The sequence below is a fragment of the Pistacia vera genome, unplaced genomic scaffold (assembly GCF_008641045.1).
Source record: "Pistacia vera cultivar Batoury unplaced genomic scaffold, PisVer_v2 Contig849, whole genome shotgun sequence".
NCBI classification, from domain to species: domain Eukaryota; kingdom Viridiplantae; phylum Streptophyta; class Magnoliopsida; order Sapindales; family Anacardiaceae; genus Pistacia; species Pistacia vera.
In genome coordinates this window covers 655,489-671,638 of record NW_022196722.1, presented here as the reverse complement: position 1 = coordinate 671,638, position 16,150 = coordinate 655,489, and the positions used below count along the sequence as shown (strand labels likewise).

Below are 16,150 nucleotides of genomic sequence, written 5' to 3'. Positions count from 1 at the left end.
CGCCACGTAAGAGAATTACGAATTGTCCGAACACGTGTACGGTAGTGATGATATGACAGACTGAATATGACTGATGCTAGATGCATCCAATCTTTTAACTTTACGTTCTTAAGTCACGTTATTATCATATATCTTTCCACCATCGTAATTTCTTCATCACTCAAAGGGTGTTTCGGATATTTCATATCTTTTCTCTTAATTTCATCTAATATATATATAAACTTAGTCACTCCATTCGGGTATTATTATCTCAAATTTGATCACATTTCTCCAACAAAACCTTCTTCTTCTTCTTCCTCCATTTCTTACTCACAGAAAGGTATGGCTTAAGCTCATTGATATTTAATGTGTTCTAAGATATGAATCTGTTCGTCGCTAAAAGTTGCATCTCCATAAAAATTTTTTTTTTTTTGTGTATATATTGACAATATGTTTTTTTTTTTCTTTGTTATGTAATTTTTGTGGCGAAGTGTGCAAATTATTAGCATGGAGAAGACAAGTTCATCAGGGTTGACGAGGACAAAGTCCGATCAACTAGTGGAGACACTAGCAGCAGCATTCAAGTCACCGGTGTCGTCGGGCGAGGCTCCCGCCGGAATGGTGTCGTCGGACGGGGGCGGTGCCACGCTGTCGAGGAAGTCGAGCCGGCGCCTGCTGATGGCTGCATCACCTGGTCGCAGTAGTGTGAGTGGGAAAAATAATACACACATCAGAAAGTCTAGAAGTGCACAGCTGAAGTTGGACTTGGATGAAGTAAGCAGCGGCGCCGCTCTCAGCCGGGCATCCAGCGCCAGCTTGGGCTTCTCATTCTCCTTCACCGGCTTCACCGTCCCCGCCGACGAAATCGCCGACTCCAAACCCTTCAGCGACGATGATATACGTAAGTAATTATCAACTCGTAAGCTCTTCTTAAGTTACAACTAAACGATAAAAATGGATCGTTTTGTCATTACGTGAGAATTATACATTAATTTTTTTTTAAATTAATTAATAGAATTTTTAATTTTTAATATTAAAAACTTAGGACTATATTAATTGTGGTCATTTTTTTTTATATTTTGAAAAATATTCTGTGGTCTTAAAAAAGTTACATGTGATAAATATTTATATAGGTGTGCTCTCATTCAATTGTATAGCATGTGGGTGAGTAGAAAATAGTGATAAGTAGTTGAAATTTTGGTCAAAAACAGGAGAAAATTTGGGTCATTTTTAATGAGTTGATTTGGGTTATTATTAAGATTTCTGAATTGGGGAAGAGTTTATTTGTGGGTATGAGAAAGTTAGTTAAGGTTAGATTTTAGAATTATAAAGTTAACCAAAATTGGGAACAGAAACAACCAGCCTTCCACTTTGGAAAAGTTGGAAAAGTGCTTTTCTGCAAAGTGATTTTATACACCAATAATTTTGAAATCATGAGAAGCCGGTGAATCTTGGGCCCTCGCTATAAACCCACTTGGGGTTTTAACCAAAACAGCTTTTTCAACAAGCATTTTTTTTCCAAAAAAAAAAAAAAAAACTTCACATAGGTTCTTAAAAGAAGAAAAATTAACTATATATTTGCACCAAAATGAAAGTTTTACACACCTTATTAAAATTTTAAACTATTTTTTTAGTTTTCACCATATTTTTATTCAATTACAATATTGAGTAATGTATAATTTCAAATGAGAGATAATGCTTAAAAAAATTAGTATAAAATTGTTTTATTCGATACAAAATAACCCTTTTTTTTTTTCAAAATAATCATTTTTTCAAAAAAAAAAAAAAAAAAACCCAATTACAATTAAACAAAAATTTAAGACCATATATGTGAATATATTAACAATGTTGTCGTGTGTGTGAGGAAAAGACATATTGTAGCCACCCACTAAGATAATGGAAAATCAAATTATTTTTTCCTCTCATCATTTCCTCAACAAAGTGTAAAGAATAGTAGAACCATGAAATTTTTGTCTTTTAAAGCCACACGCCAAGTTGAAGAAGATAGGTTTTTATTTATTTTTTTTTTTTTTTTTTTAGTGTGTGTTTCTAAGTGGGCACCCCAAAATTTCTATAGATAAAATAAAATAAGGTCCAAAAATGGTAACTGTTAAGTGGTGATAATGCAATTAAACTAATAGATTTTGTGTAATTGAAGATGGGTTTTGGGCAAAAAAGTAGAATTTTTAGTAAGGTCAAGTAGGCCACGACCATTTAATTCATTTGAGCTATGAAGACGCCAAGTGCCCTTTTGTGCCAACCGATAGTTTTCATGAACCAACTCTTCGCTATTTTCAAATAAATTCTATTTGAAGTGGGTCATCACCCATGAGATCATGACCATTTAAGATGCCTACAATTTTTATTTTTTTTTTTTTAGTTTACGTATCAATTGTTTTGGATAAGCTTATGGTGGGGTTAAGTCAATTTTGTTTTAAAAAAACAAAAAATGATTTTCAAAAACAAAAAAAAAAAAAAAAGGAAGAAGAATTTTGGTTTCGTATCCTCAAATTAAAAATTACGTTTATTATCATTTTCTAAAAACAATATTTGAAAATAAAATCAGCGAAAACATGTATTTTTAATCTTTTTATTATTTTTAGATGAAGCTTTGTAATGAATAGTAAATGATTGAATTAATAGGGTCCCAAATTGAGTCAATTTTAGTTCATAATTTCTAATTGTTTAATTAATAAGTCAGGGTGATTGATAGATATTTTATTAGATATATTAAATTATTAACCTAACTACAATGATAGTGATGGAGTACTATAATTACTTAAACTTGAATTAATTATAGGATTAATTAATATTTTCATAATATAACTTCTGAAACTAATTACTTTGATTCTTTTGGTTTGTAAGATGTTGTGTGGCCCTGGGGATTAGACAGACTCTAATGTGGGTCTGGATACCTCTATATCTAAAAAAAAAAAAAAAATTCTATAATTAGTCACATCTTTGAACGACCTCATTCACTTATGCTAGCTTCAATTTAATTGAAAATCACTACTTGTTTTTAATCAAAGAATATCATAACCATAAGATCATAAGAATAGCTTCGAGATAGTAACATTTGAAATACGTGTTTAAATTTACAGCTGAGGATATTGAAGCAGGAAACCATAAACCGAAGATTCAAACAGAACCCACCTTGCCAATTTATCTCAAGGTAACAATTCTTATGCTGCATGCAATAAAATGCAATGCGGGATTTGGTTTTTTAAATTAGAAAGTGCATCTTCAGGAGTCCAAAAAAACTGCACTGGTTTCTGGGTTCAAAGCATTGATTTGGTTTGATGATAATACTACTTATTTGGACAGGCAAAATGAAGGGAGAAATTTTCTTGGCATCCAAGCAATCCATTTCATTGAACATGGGTAGCATGGTCAGCTTCAGGTCTTGTACAAAGTTTCATCTTATATGACATTTATGTACAAGACTTTCCCTTCTTTCCAAAATCAACTAGTTTAGTTCATTTTCCTGAGTCCGCAAAGTCATTTTCATTTCACTTACGTGTTTTCGAATCTAGTCGAGTGATGCTACATGCACAAACTTTGGTTTGGAAAGAAGGGTATCGACAGTTTGATAATGTTTACGTGCTTGCAATGTTAGAATTGTTTCGGATTGTTGCGACAAGTTTGGTTTCAGTTTACTGACAGGAGGGTTTTGCTTGTTTTGTGACATGCAGTTTACAGATGTTTCGTATAAGGTGATAATCAAAGGAATAGCTAGTAGTGAAGAGAAGGAAATTCTGAATGGGATAACTGGATCAGTGAATCCAGGGGAAGTTTTGGCACTCATGGGACCTTCAGGAAGTGGAAAGACAACACTCCTGAATCTGCTGGGTGGCAGGCTGATGCAGCCGACCATCAGCGGTTTGATTACTTACAATGACCAGCCCTATTCCAAGTTCCTGAAGAGCAAGTAAGAATCTACATTAGAAATGTTAACATACACAGAAGTATACATTGGATTAACATGAATAATATCGCAGGATAGGATTTGTGACTCAAGATGATGTCTTGTTTCCTCACCTCACAGTGAAAGAAACATTGACATACGCAGCCCTTCTACGGCTGCCAAAGACACTGACAAAACAGCAGAAAGAAAAACGAGCAATAGACGTTATCTATGAGCTAGGCCTGGAGAGGTAAATCCCCTTTTCCCCTTGCTAATAATTTAGTCCTGGAATTACCTGCAATCCTTTGGTTGTAAATGGCAGTAGACAGTTCACACACTGCATAAAAACAGGTATAATTTTGATTTAACAGGGTCATAGCAAGCATAATAGTCACTTCTTTCTTCAATCTCCAGCAGCTCATCAAATATTGGTGTCCGCAGGTGCCAAGACACTATGATTGGAGGCTCCTTCGTCCGTGGAGTGTCGGGTGGAGAGAGGAAGAGAGTTTGTATAGGCAACGAGATCATAATCAACCCTTCTCTTTTGTTTCTCGATGAACCCACCTCTGGCTTGGATTCTACAACTGCCTTAAGGATTGTTAAGATGTTACAAGACATTGCAGAGGTTATTATCCCTAGTTTTTTCATTCAACTATAATTCGCAATCTATCCTACCCAGTTTCTCTAATGTCTCAAGCTGATTCCCTCTGATGCTGAAATACAATCTTTAAAAGAAAAAAAAGTAAAGAGAGAGAGAGAGAGTAGAAAAGCTTGTGATACTAACCAGTTGCAATCTCATGGCAGGCTGGGAAAACCGTGGTGACAACAATCCACCAACCATCAAGCAGACTGTTCCACAGATTTGACAAGTTGATCCTTCTTGGAAAAGGAAGTTTGCTCTATTTCGGAAAAGCATCAGAAGCAATGGTCTATTTTTCATCTATAGGATGTTCTCCTCTGATTGCCATGAACCCAGCAGAGTTCTTGCTAGACCTTGCAAATGGGAACATAAATGATGTTTCGGTACCATCAGAATTGCAGGATAGAGTCCAAATGGAGAATTCAGATAATGAAACAAGAAATGGGAAGCCATCTCCAGCAGTAGTGCATGAGGTAGGTCAAACTGCTTCCATAATCAACTGAAACAAAGTCATTATCTTTTGAATCCGGCATATTGATAGCATAGTTGCTGCACCTTTAATTGTACTCCCCAACATAATATTTGATGTTCAAACTGAATTGGATCACAAAAAGCTGAGGGTCAATGAAGTTTAAATTACTTCTCCTCAACTGAACACGTTTAGTTCCTCATGATTGCATGTTTCTAGTCCTACAGGCAAGTCACTTGTGATTCATGGTCTAACATCTACAACCATCATTTGTTCACTGATGTTTCAAATTTGAAAGCAGTATCTTGTGGAGGCCTATGAGACACGAGTTGCAGACCAGGAGAAGAAGAAAATTATGGCCCCTATTCCCCTTGATGAAGAAATCAAGTCAAAAGTGTCATCTCCAAAGCGACAATGGGGAGCAAGCTGGTGGGAGCAATATACAATATTGTTCTCCAGAGGAATTAAAGAACGACGACATGACTATTTTAGTTGGTTGAGGATCACCCAAGTTCTCTCCACTGCAGTCATCTTGGGATTACTCTGGTGGCGGTCAGATAGTAAAAGCCCCAAAGGCCTGCAAGATCAGGTAATTTTATTGTTTTGTCAAAGCAAGTTCTCTCACCACTAATATAAAATTGACAAGCTATTCATGTAAAATTGTGAACTAATTCCAAGTTCAGAGGTTGCAAATGTTAATCATACATGGAATACACAATCATCTTTGATACTAAACCTCCTACCTTGCAGGCAGGGCTGCTTTTCTTCATTGCTGTCTTCTGGGGATTCTTTCCTGTCTTCACAGCAATCTTCACATTTCCTCAAGAAAGGGCCATGCTGAGTAAGGAACGAGCAGCTGACATGTACAGACTAAGTGCATACTTTCTGGCTAGGACTACAAGTGACCTTCCACTTGATTTGCTACTGCCAATACTTTTCCTCCTTGTTGTCTACTTCATGACAGGCTTAAGACTGAGCGCCGGTCCCTTTTTCTTGAGCATGCTCATAGTTTTTCTCTGCATTGTTGCAGCTCAGGTATGCCCTTTCATAACAACTAACTAAAAAGAAACTATAAGCATCATTACCCATGTAATCAACTAAAGCTGGCCACTATGACAGGGACTTGGACTAGCTATTGGTGCTACACTAATGGACTTAAAAAGGGCCACGACTCTGGCTTCAGTAACTGTGATGACATTCATGCTGGCTGGTGGTTACTTTGTTAAGGTAAACGTGCAGATATCACCTGAAGTTAGAATACACAAATTCTTTGATTGGTTTCATTATCAACCAGATGTTGGCTGTCCATCCAGTATGAAAATGCTAACATAGGGTTTTCAATTTTGCAGAAGGTTCCAGTTTTCATATCTTGGATACGCTACATGTCTTTCAACTATCATACTTATAAGCTACTTCTCAAGGTGCAGTACGAACAGATCACACCCACCGTGAATGGTATAAGAATTGACAGTGGCCTAACAGAAGTTTGTGCCCTAGTAGCAATGGTTTTTGGCTACCGTCTCTTAGCATACTTTTCTTTGAGGAGGATGAAGCTCCAATCCGGAGCTTAGAGATAGTACAATTTTCTAGAGAGCATAATTCTGGATTCTATAGCTTACACATCCTACTGCATACAAGAGCTTATATTTGGAAGGCTTCGGTTCCAGGGTTATAAAAAAAAACTGATCTAATCTCTTCAGTCTTCAAAATCTCAGAATTCCTCAATGCATCACATGCACCACACCAGGCACTCGCATTGACAGAAATTCGAATCATATCTTAGACATCTATGTCAATTTTACCTAGTAGCGAGTTCATCAAAGTGTTCCACGGTTATGTAGTTCTAAAATCAACTGATGGAATCTATACAACTTAGAGAAAAGGCCGATATGTTTTATGTATACCGGTTCAAAAATTCTAACTTGTTTGCCTCAAATAATTTAAACAATATGCAAATCTCAATATTTGTCGTTTTGTTCACCAACTTTTGGTCCTATATATTATAGCACATACTCATTAAGGATATTCAATGCAATCAAATAATGAATGTAAATAAACAAGAGAAATGATAATGATCACATAGAAAAACGACATCAAAAAAAAAAAAAAAAAAAAAGTGTAAACAGAGAACCAAACGCATAATCATGCATCTAAATAAAGCTAATAGCTTGACTAAATTTACGGAGCATGTCAATACAAGCATAAATCTAACACTAGCTGAGCACAAACTCAAGTTCACGGGTTTGTACATTTTAGTCAAATGAAGTCTTATTCAACTGTAACTAACCATGAGTTATGCACAACTACAAAATTTCGAAACAAATTTCTGAAATTTGGTTGTGTAATAAAGAAGATGCAAAACAAAAAGTAAAATATAATAATCTAATGATACACATTGATGACCAAAAATATTTTATAGAGTATCAGGTACCAAATTAAGCAAGAAAAACAATACATAGAATATCATGTAGATCACTCAAAGTTCTTGTACAATAAGTTACAGCCTTACAAGTATAGAAGATGTGATTTAATGAGCCAAAATTGCTTAATATCCACAGTTGTGAGATACCTTAGCTTCAATGGCAGGGAAACCTCCCAAAGAAAAACAAAAGAGATTATATTTGTCTTCAACCTGCTGTAGATAACAGCTGTATCAAGGAAGCAAGCAATGTTTCTCTAGTGTAACAATCATCCAGCATTATTGTATTTCTCATAGGATATCTCAAGCCAATGTCCTTAACCAACCAAGTAATTTAAGGAGAGCAGCATCCAATACAGGGGCCTTCTTCTCAAGCCCTGTATAAAATAAATAATTAAATTAAAATTAAAAAAATTAGCAACATTTGAATCCCAATTGAGAATTGTTAGCGTAAAGTGTCATCTTTTATCCTTACTGCACCTCGAGGCAAGGCAATTTTTAAGAAGACGTGAACTGAGGAGTTAACATATGCATTTTGACTGTGTACACATGTCAATTTTGATATTCTACTTCTAACGTCACAAAATCAGGATTTTAAGTTGATGAAAAGACTTATTCCAGTCAATGTTAAGACCTAATAACACAGGAAGAAGGCCTCTTACCAATATCTGCCGCAACTCGGTGAGCACACATTACTCCTGAAAAAGCGACAGCTATAACACCTTGTCCTGGAAAGCAACTATCTCCAACACAGTAAAGATTGTCTATACCCTGCGAATTTCATAATTGTTAGGTCATGTCCATTCAGTAAGTTTAAAGTATTAAAACTGCCAAATACATTACTATTGACTTACAGTCGTATTAAATGGCATTCCTAATAAGCCCTTAGGAGTTCCACGAGGCATTGGTCCATAGGTACCCTTATCCCGAGCCAGGTACCGCCTGTGTGTTTTTGGTGTCCCAACCTGCCATAATGAAAAATGATGTAAGTTGGCCTACAATATACTAAAGGAAATAAAAAAGGAGAGAAAAATATCATCCTTAAATGGAGATGTATGTGTGCCGGATGGAAATTTTGTACCCGTCCTTAAATGCAAGGTCACATACTTACTATTACTGACCAGTATGAAGGTGTGAATTATACCTCCTTAAAAACAATGGACTTTTTAAGCCCAGGAAACAGTTTTTTCTCCAATCTGCTAATTATTTCATCTGCCACAAGTTCCTTCTTTGCATTGTAGTCCTTTTGAGACATTCCCTAGTAAAGTCAGAAGCACCTCAGATTTTTCATTTAAATCTATAAAACATACAAGTATGATTTAGAGATTATCATTTGTAATTTGAAAATTTACTCATAGCACTGAACTTACCTGCCAGTCTTCTATGGAAGAAGTTGTAAATATGTGAAGGATATGGCGCCCCTCAGGAGCTAGTGATGAATCAAGAACAGTCGGTATGCTTAAAAATATACTTCCATAAGGCTCCTCTAATCTTGTCCAGCTATCCTAAGAATCGAGGGAAGAAAATATTGCGAGTGTGTTTATATGAATTTTCCCTAATTAAATGCCCCCAAGCTGCTAAGTAAATAAAACTAATGAAAAAAGAAAAATACCTCAAGCACAAAATGATGGCAATCTGTATCCGGCGGCAGAACCTCAGCTTTAACACCCATGTGAATGGAAAGAAAAGAAGGAGCCTTGACATAAACCTTCTGAAAATTTTCTTCTTCTTTTGGAAGTTTTTCTCCCTTCAATAGCTTCCCTAACAAACCATATATTAAAGTTTAACACAGAGAGAACAGAAGATCTCAAGATCATAGACAATTAAAGTAATAAGCTCTTAGCTGAGTCCTACCAAATGTATCCCATCTAGTAGCATTGGAGATTATGGTTTTGGCGAAAAACTCCCTTCCATCCGATAGCCTCACCCCTACCTACAAAACAAAAACTAAACTAACATAAGAGATAATCATTACTGGTAAATGAGCATATAAATTATATGATCAATAATCCAAAAGTATGGACTAACTTACAGCCTTTCCGTCCTCAAGTACAATGCCAGTTACGTTTGCCTTGTAGAGTATTTCGCTGCCCTGATCAACTAGGCCATTTGCTAAGGCCTTTGCGATTCCACCAACACCACCAACAGGGTAGTTAATCCCACCAAAATGCCTGTCACATAGAACCTGGGGCAAATATATGTGAAAAACCAAGATATCAATAAAACCAAGAAAGCTTCTGAACAAAATGCTTACCATGCTAGCATTGATCATTGGTGTCTGCAAAGCGTTAACTGTGCTCACTATAAAACACTGCAAAAAACCACAGATAAAATTCCCTCTGAGATTGTGGATAGGCCTTATGTAGATCCTGAACTCCATAAAATTAAAAGAATGTGTAATATGTTCCTGGGAATGACTTTATCACACCTCTGCATCAATGAAAGACAACAGCTGGGGATCTTTTATGTACTTCCGAGCAATATCTCCAGTATTTTGGGGCAAATAATAGGCTGCAGGCAATAGCAACACTGGGTCATATTGGTCCAAGACCAGGAAATCCTTAAGTTTTTTATCCAAATATGGTGACTTAAAAGGACAATGAAGACAAAGAAGATATACGATCAAGAAAGACATGATTCAACATACTCTAGAACAGTTTATCAGCTGGCATGAATCACAGAAAATAAACTGGAAATAGATACAATTGTTTTCCTTGGGCGAGCTTCAAGATCAAATTCCAAATCAATGATCACCACAACCATTTGTAACATGCCCCTTTTTCAAAGTGCTATCACATAACTGAACTAAATCCTTCAGAAACCGAAATCCCAATTTGAATAGATAGTCAGGACTAACTTTATAAGACTAATACATTAGTAATCTTTTTCACATCCTCAACTAGAAAGGACTTGGCTCTATTAAAGTTGCATTATTATTCTTTTCCTTTCATTTTCCATACATATTGATTTCGGAAACTACAAATTTAGTGTAGCTTAAGAGTTTTCCTTTTGTTTTCAACAATATATCCACCCAATGCAAAATTGAAATACAAACAGAAATAAAATTCCAATTGAGCAAATTATTAATTATCAAAATATCCAAAACACAATATCAAAATAATTCCAAACTGTATCTAGCTCTACTTTTACAACTAATTAGAAGCAAAAACCACAACATCACATAAGTTTCAAGTTTTTCAAATTAAAAATAATTACCTAATGTCAAGCACTCCAGAGGCTTTTGAAAGAACTGCCCAAAAAGGTAGATTGGCTCTTCAAGTGACTTTAGTTCCAATGAGTTCAAGGCATTGAAGATCTATCCAGTAAGTAGAAAAGTTCTTAATGTGAGTTATGACTCGCAATAAAGGTCAAAACACTAGTAGGAAGTCACAGTCACCTCAATTAGAACAGACCTTCCAACATTCATCATAGAATGCAAGGATTCCTTCCTTTTCATGGGGAAATTTACTGGTGAGCTCAGCAATGAATTCACTGTATTCTCTATGCACTTGTACAGAAAGGTCATTGGATAGATGGAAATGGACTGTAGTTGGATCAGGTATAACCTCCATCTCACAACCCACCGCAGCCAGAGCTTGGGTTATCAAATTCAGATTGCCCTGACCATATTCGAGACATCCATCGATTTAAAGACTTTACCAGTACAAATGAAGCAAAAAAGACAATGATGAGTTTGAAACGGGAGTAATATACCTCAGACGTCAACACATAAGAAACAAAAATGTTATTATGGAGATTTCAGGAGTCAAGAAGAATTAGCCATACTATGAAGAAACTAGAGGGCTATTCATACATAAGCAACCTCGAATCAATATTTACATAATCTAAATAAAATGAACTAGTTAAGCAGTAGTTGCAGCCTAAATATTAATGATCAAGAGCCATTTCTTCATTTAAATACTGAATTCTTCTAGTACTACAATTTTGACGAGAACTTAAAAGACAATGCATATCCGAAACATCAATGGAACAGTTCTTCAAAACTAATTTACATGATAATTGGTTCATAATTAAAGAGTGATATATGATTCATTAGTAATTAACCTATCATATTATCTAATAAACTAATCATTCAAGCATTCAACTCCATTGAGACTCATCAAAATCAGACACATCATAATTCAACATAAATAACAAACAAAAGGACTCAAATATAGCAAGCAAATTCTGACCTTATCACTGAACCCAAACATCACAGAAGATCCAACATCAAAAGTATACCCATCTCTCTGGTAATATCCAGAGCTTCCACCAGGAATCACATACTTCTCCAACACCAAAACCCTGGCTCCCTTAACTGCCAGCTGTGTGGCTGCAACCAAGCCCCCAATTCCTGACCCTATAACAATTGCATCATACTTATTTGTCTCCCTACTCACTCCCCCATTTCCCTCTATCTCCACCGCATTCTCCACATTCAAAACTGATTTTGCCATCAAAACAAAGTGCCTATTCCTCTTTTTTTCCCCATAACCCAATTCTACACTTCCCAGCTTGTAACCATTGAAAGTTTTTATTTTTAACATATCCCCAGATGAGAGATTGTTTCTTTCCTTTCTGGGTCTGAATTTCCTTCTCTGTGCAGCATTAATATGACCTAGCTTCAAGTTACTGAGCTTGTAATCACTGAAAGCTAAGGCTTTACCATGTTCAAAAGAAAAAATATTGTGGTTTTGGCTTCTGGGTCTGTAACTGCTAAACATGTTGAAGGTTCTTTGAGTGTCAAAAGACTGAATTTGTTGAAGTTTGTGACTTAAAGCACTAAACTTTATGGTGTTTTGTGGACTGAAAACTTGAGAATTGTGGTTGACAAGTGGAGAATTGAAGGTTAAGTCTACCATGGAAACAGAGCAAGTCTTTTTGGAAACAAGTGGGTTGTTGGATTAAAGTTGGTTTTGGAAATGGAAATGGAAATGTAAATAGTGAGGGAGTAGTTTTTGATTCCAAGCCATGATTCTTGGAGGTTAGAGATGAGACAGAGACAAAATAAGAGGAAGTGGAATTTAGAAGTGGAAGGAAATGATATAAAAAGGTTTTGGTTTAAGCGGGGATAATATCAATTTAGTTCCTGGACTCACTGTTTGTTTTATACTTTAGTCTTGTAAAATGTTTTTAATAATATTTTGATCCCTTAGTTTTACTGACATTCTAGTCCTTGAGTTTATTAATAATAATTAATAGAGGGCCAAAATGTCACTGATATGTCAAACCTCAAGGATGAAATTGTTATTTTCCCTTTAGCCTATATATATATATATATATATATAAAGCTAAATATCCATGGGCGTTGTTTGTAATGTGACACATTTTGGAAACTCTAGAATTGCTCCATTTTGACATACTGGATTAACAAGCCAATCAAATTGTTCTATCTTGACACGTTGGATTGATATTCATTGATCCATCTATAATTATAAATTAATTAAAAAATGGGATTTGTATTAATAATTAATAATTAATAATAATAATAATAATAATACAGGTGCATTGCATTGACGTTCCAAAGATGTGCATTAATAACAAGTATATAGATATATTGGATTATTATTACTAATTGTGGTTTAATGACATTTGTCTAGGATTGGTATCTATAATTATATAGGTGCATTGTATTGACATTGGAAAACTTTCTTCGTATTGAAATTGTATTTAATTGTGATGGTATTCGGAAGGTCTAAATAAGGGGTTATAAAAGGGGCTCATATTCAGTTGTGTATCATCACAATTTGTTAGTTAGTGTCAACAATACATCTGGTCTTTTTTTAATTGTTTATATGTTAGTTTGGTTTGTGAAAATAATATGTCTGTTCTTCACGTGCATTTTGATCGATGGTTTTTTATTTATGTTGTTTACAAGGCAAGATGTCAGATTGACACTGTCAGATGAGTTGTTATTTTGATTTGTTCTTCTGAACTGTAAGTGTATCTTCTAACTATTTTAATGCGAAACTATAAGTATACCTCTCAACTATTTTAACATTTATTGTTAGATTGAATGATTGTTTCTGTTCAGCCAATTTATTTGAATGATTGATTGTGTTATTCCTTCCAAACAGTAAGTGTGTTCTTTGATAATTTTAATATGAAGATTAATTAACTTTTGTTGTTTCCGTTTTTAGGTACCAGATTTTATACGAATGGATAATTGTTCCTTAACAATGTTAACATGAAGATCGATTACATTTTGTTATATTTGTTTTCAAGGAAATGACGATTTGTGTTTATTATTTTTTAGGTAGAGTCATTGATTCAGTGTGACTCTTCTGCCGATTAATCGGCATAAAATGTGAATTCGTTGATTTTGTTGATTTCGTTTTCAGGTTACAGGGAAAAAAGTTGACTTGTTCATACAATGGTCAACATGTTCCATACCAAATTGTGTTTATTAAGTCTTCAATACCGTCATTGATTTGGTATGTCTCTGGTTGCAATCAATTAGCATGAATTATATGCTCACTAATGTTTGCTGATTTTATTTTCAGCTTACAGTTTCGGTTGAACAGTGAGTATTTTTTGTCTGTATGTTCATGTGAAGGGCAATTAGTTTTTCCCTGTATTGTTGACGTTGAGTAACATTAAACGTTCATGGTTTGTATTTTGTCTAAAGATTAAGCATTGTTTTTTCGGCCATGCTATTTGTTTGTTCCAGCCGATATGTAAGCATTTGTTTTGGGACTGAGCTACATGCAACATATATGGATTGTTTTATGTTCACAAGACTCGTGTTAGTATTGTTTTTGCTAACTCTGTTCTTAGGTGACACGATCAGCCCTCAACTATCATCGAATTGTGTTGCTTGGTGCATTGTTGTCATAGGGTGACAAAATTCGATAGTAGTTGAGGTTTGATTTTGTGATTTATGAATGGAATGTTATTGTATCATATTTGGTCATTGTGGATGTCAACGTTTCGTGCTATGGGAGTGTCATGGTTAGTATCCCGATATGATGGTGATGGTGATTCAGTGATTTGGTTATTCCGGGTTCGGTGTTGCTAGATTATGATAGTTGTTATTGTTCAAGTTATTTTGCTTGCATGAACATTTGCAGTTTGACATTTGATGATTTAAAGATTTGTTGGTTGTAGTCAATATACAGTGATTTTGATGTTTTCAACTGTATGTGTCCCAATCATCTACGTATTTATTAATACTCAAGCAATATATCAAAGGTGTGCTTTTTGGATCATGATATCTTATGCAATGAATTACAACAAACAAATTGCCAAGCAAATCATGCCGCCCAATTATGGATGATGATTTTTTACTTCTTTTGTCAGTATGTGTGCATTGCATTGGCATTCGGAAGTCTAACCATCTTGACGTTCTTATAATGTTTTATAAGTTGTAGGTTTAACAAAATATTTACTATCCTTTCCTTTGGACTTGCGCCAATGAAATATTCCTAAAGTGACCAATATAGGAACCGATGGGATTGTATCAAGGTATCCAAATTCCGATCAAATTCATGGTTTGACAATGCTCCTAGAAAAGTTATAACAACTTATAAACGCAACCAATCATATCCTGATAATGGTTCGGCAATGGAATGTAGACCTCAATGATACCTTATGGAGAAATTGTGGATCGGTATCTGCTTTATTACCATTCTATAGCCAAACTGACGGTTTGACAGTGAAGTTATCAACCGTAGCAGACTTTGAAGAATCATAATTATGGACAATGTTTAGGCAATGAATTCCACACTATATGTTAGACAATTTTTTAAAGATGTCAAACTACAATATCAATAAAAATTTAAGTGGCTTAACATCTCTCTAAGTTGGTATCAGGCAAGCTACCTAATACTTGGTTTGACTATAAAAAATAACCTGGGACTGACTAATATAGGAACAGATGGAATTGTTTATCTTTCTGATATATCAAGCTATCCAAATTTCAACCATCCTTAGATCATGGATAAGTATTCAAATTTATGGTTTAGGAGTGTTCCTAGAAAAGTTATAACAAATTATAAACGCAATTAATTACATCCTGGTTATGGTTTGGCAATGGCGTGTAGACCTCGATGATACCTTGATCTATCCAAATTCCAAGCATTCTTAAATCATGATATCACAATCAGTATTTGCCCTATTACCATTCTATAGGTTTGACAGTGAAGTTATCGATCACAGCAGACTTTGAACAATCATAATTATGGACAATCGTTAGGCAACGGATTCCATACATACATACATACATACATACATACATACATACATATATATATATATATATATATATATATATACCCATGCAGGTTGTTTGCCATGTGGCACATTTTGAAAGCTCTAGAATTGCTCCATTTTGACACACTGGATTGACAAGCCAATCAAATTGCTCTATCTTGACATGTTGAATTGGTATTTATTGCTCCATCTATAATTATTAACTAATTAAAAAAATGGGATCTATAATAATAATAATAATATAGGTGTATTGCATTGGCATTCCAAAGATGTGCATTAATAAGCTAAATACCCATAGGGATTGTTCACCATGTGGCACATTTTAGAAGCTCTAAAATTACTCCATTTTGACACATTGGATTGACAAACCAATCAAATTGCTCTATCTTGACACATTGGATTGATATTTATTGCTCCATCTATAATTATTAATTAATTAAAAAAATGGGATCTGTATTAATATTTAATAATAATACAGGTGTATTACATTGACATTCCAAAGATGTGCATTAATAACAAGAATACATG

The 16,150-nt window shown here is 34.8% G+C and overlaps 2 protein-coding genes across 3 annotated transcripts; one reads left to right on the top strand and one right to left on the bottom strand.

Annotated features, from left to right (window-relative positions):
• The first annotated feature begins 215 nt into the window (after positions 1-215).
• LOC116118611 (ABC transporter G family member 22) lies at positions 216-6,683 on the top strand. 2 transcript variants are annotated; one of them, XM_031404603.1, is made up of 11 exons: positions 216-319; positions 471-880; positions 3,081-3,151; positions 3,672-3,907; positions 3,978-4,133; positions 4,325-4,508; positions 4,688-4,996; positions 5,294-5,581; positions 5,743-6,027; positions 6,112-6,219; positions 6,342-6,683. In XM_031404603.1, exons 2-11 carry the CDS (start codon positions 487-489, stop codon positions 6,561-6,563), a joined length of 2,253 nt encoding a protein of 750 aa, XP_031260463.1. In that variant the 5' UTR covers positions 216-319; positions 471-486; the 3' UTR covers positions 6,564-6,683. The 2 variants fall into 2 exon arrangements, with proteins under 2 accessions (XP_031260463.1, XP_031260464.1); XM_031404604.1 differs by lacking the exons at positions 216-319; positions 471-880 and adding an exon at positions 3,304-3,379.
• Positions 6,684-7,391: 708 nt separating this feature from the next.
• LOC116118613 (prolycopene isomerase, chloroplastic-like) lies at positions 7,392-12,414 on the bottom strand. The gene is made up of 13 exons (XM_031404605.1): positions 11,605-12,414; positions 10,825-11,031; positions 10,628-10,727; positions 9,840-9,922; positions 9,666-9,722; positions 9,444-9,596; positions 9,266-9,344; positions 9,024-9,172; positions 8,782-8,916; positions 8,556-8,669; positions 8,266-8,376; positions 8,074-8,182; positions 7,392-7,788 (listed from the first exon to the last, which is right to left on the bottom strand). The coding sequence occupies exons 1-13, from the start codon at positions 12,271-12,273 to the stop codon at positions 7,715-7,717; spliced, it is 2,040 nt and encodes a 679-aa protein (XP_031260465.1). The 5' UTR covers positions 12,274-12,414; the 3' UTR covers positions 7,392-7,714.
• Between the last annotated feature and the right edge of the window lie 3,736 nt (positions 12,415-16,150).

Coding starts and splice junctions, on each gene's coding strand:
- LOC116118611 (XM_031404603.1), top strand. CDS start 487: ATGGAGAAGACAAGTTCATCAGGGTTGACGAGGACAAAGTCCGATCAA. Junction 3,152..3,671: donor CCTTGCCAATTTATCTCAAG/GTAACAATTCTT, acceptor TGTGACATGCAG/TTTACAGATGTTTCGTATAA. Junction 6,220..6,341: donor CTGGTGGTTACTTTGTTAAG/GTAAACGTGCAG, acceptor TCAATTTTGCAG/AAGGTTCCAGTTTTCATATC.
- LOC116118613 (XM_031404605.1), bottom strand. CDS start 12,273: ATGGTAGACTTAACCTTCAATTCTCCACTTGTCAACCACAATTCTCAA. Junction 10,728..10,824: donor TCTATGATGAATGTTGGAAG/GTCTGTTCTAAT, acceptor CTTACTGGATAG/ATCTTCAATGCCTTGAACTC. Junction 9,923..10,627: donor TCTGGAGTGCTTGACATTAG/GTAATTATTTTT, acceptor TATTGCCTGCAG/CCTATTATTTGCCCCAAAAT.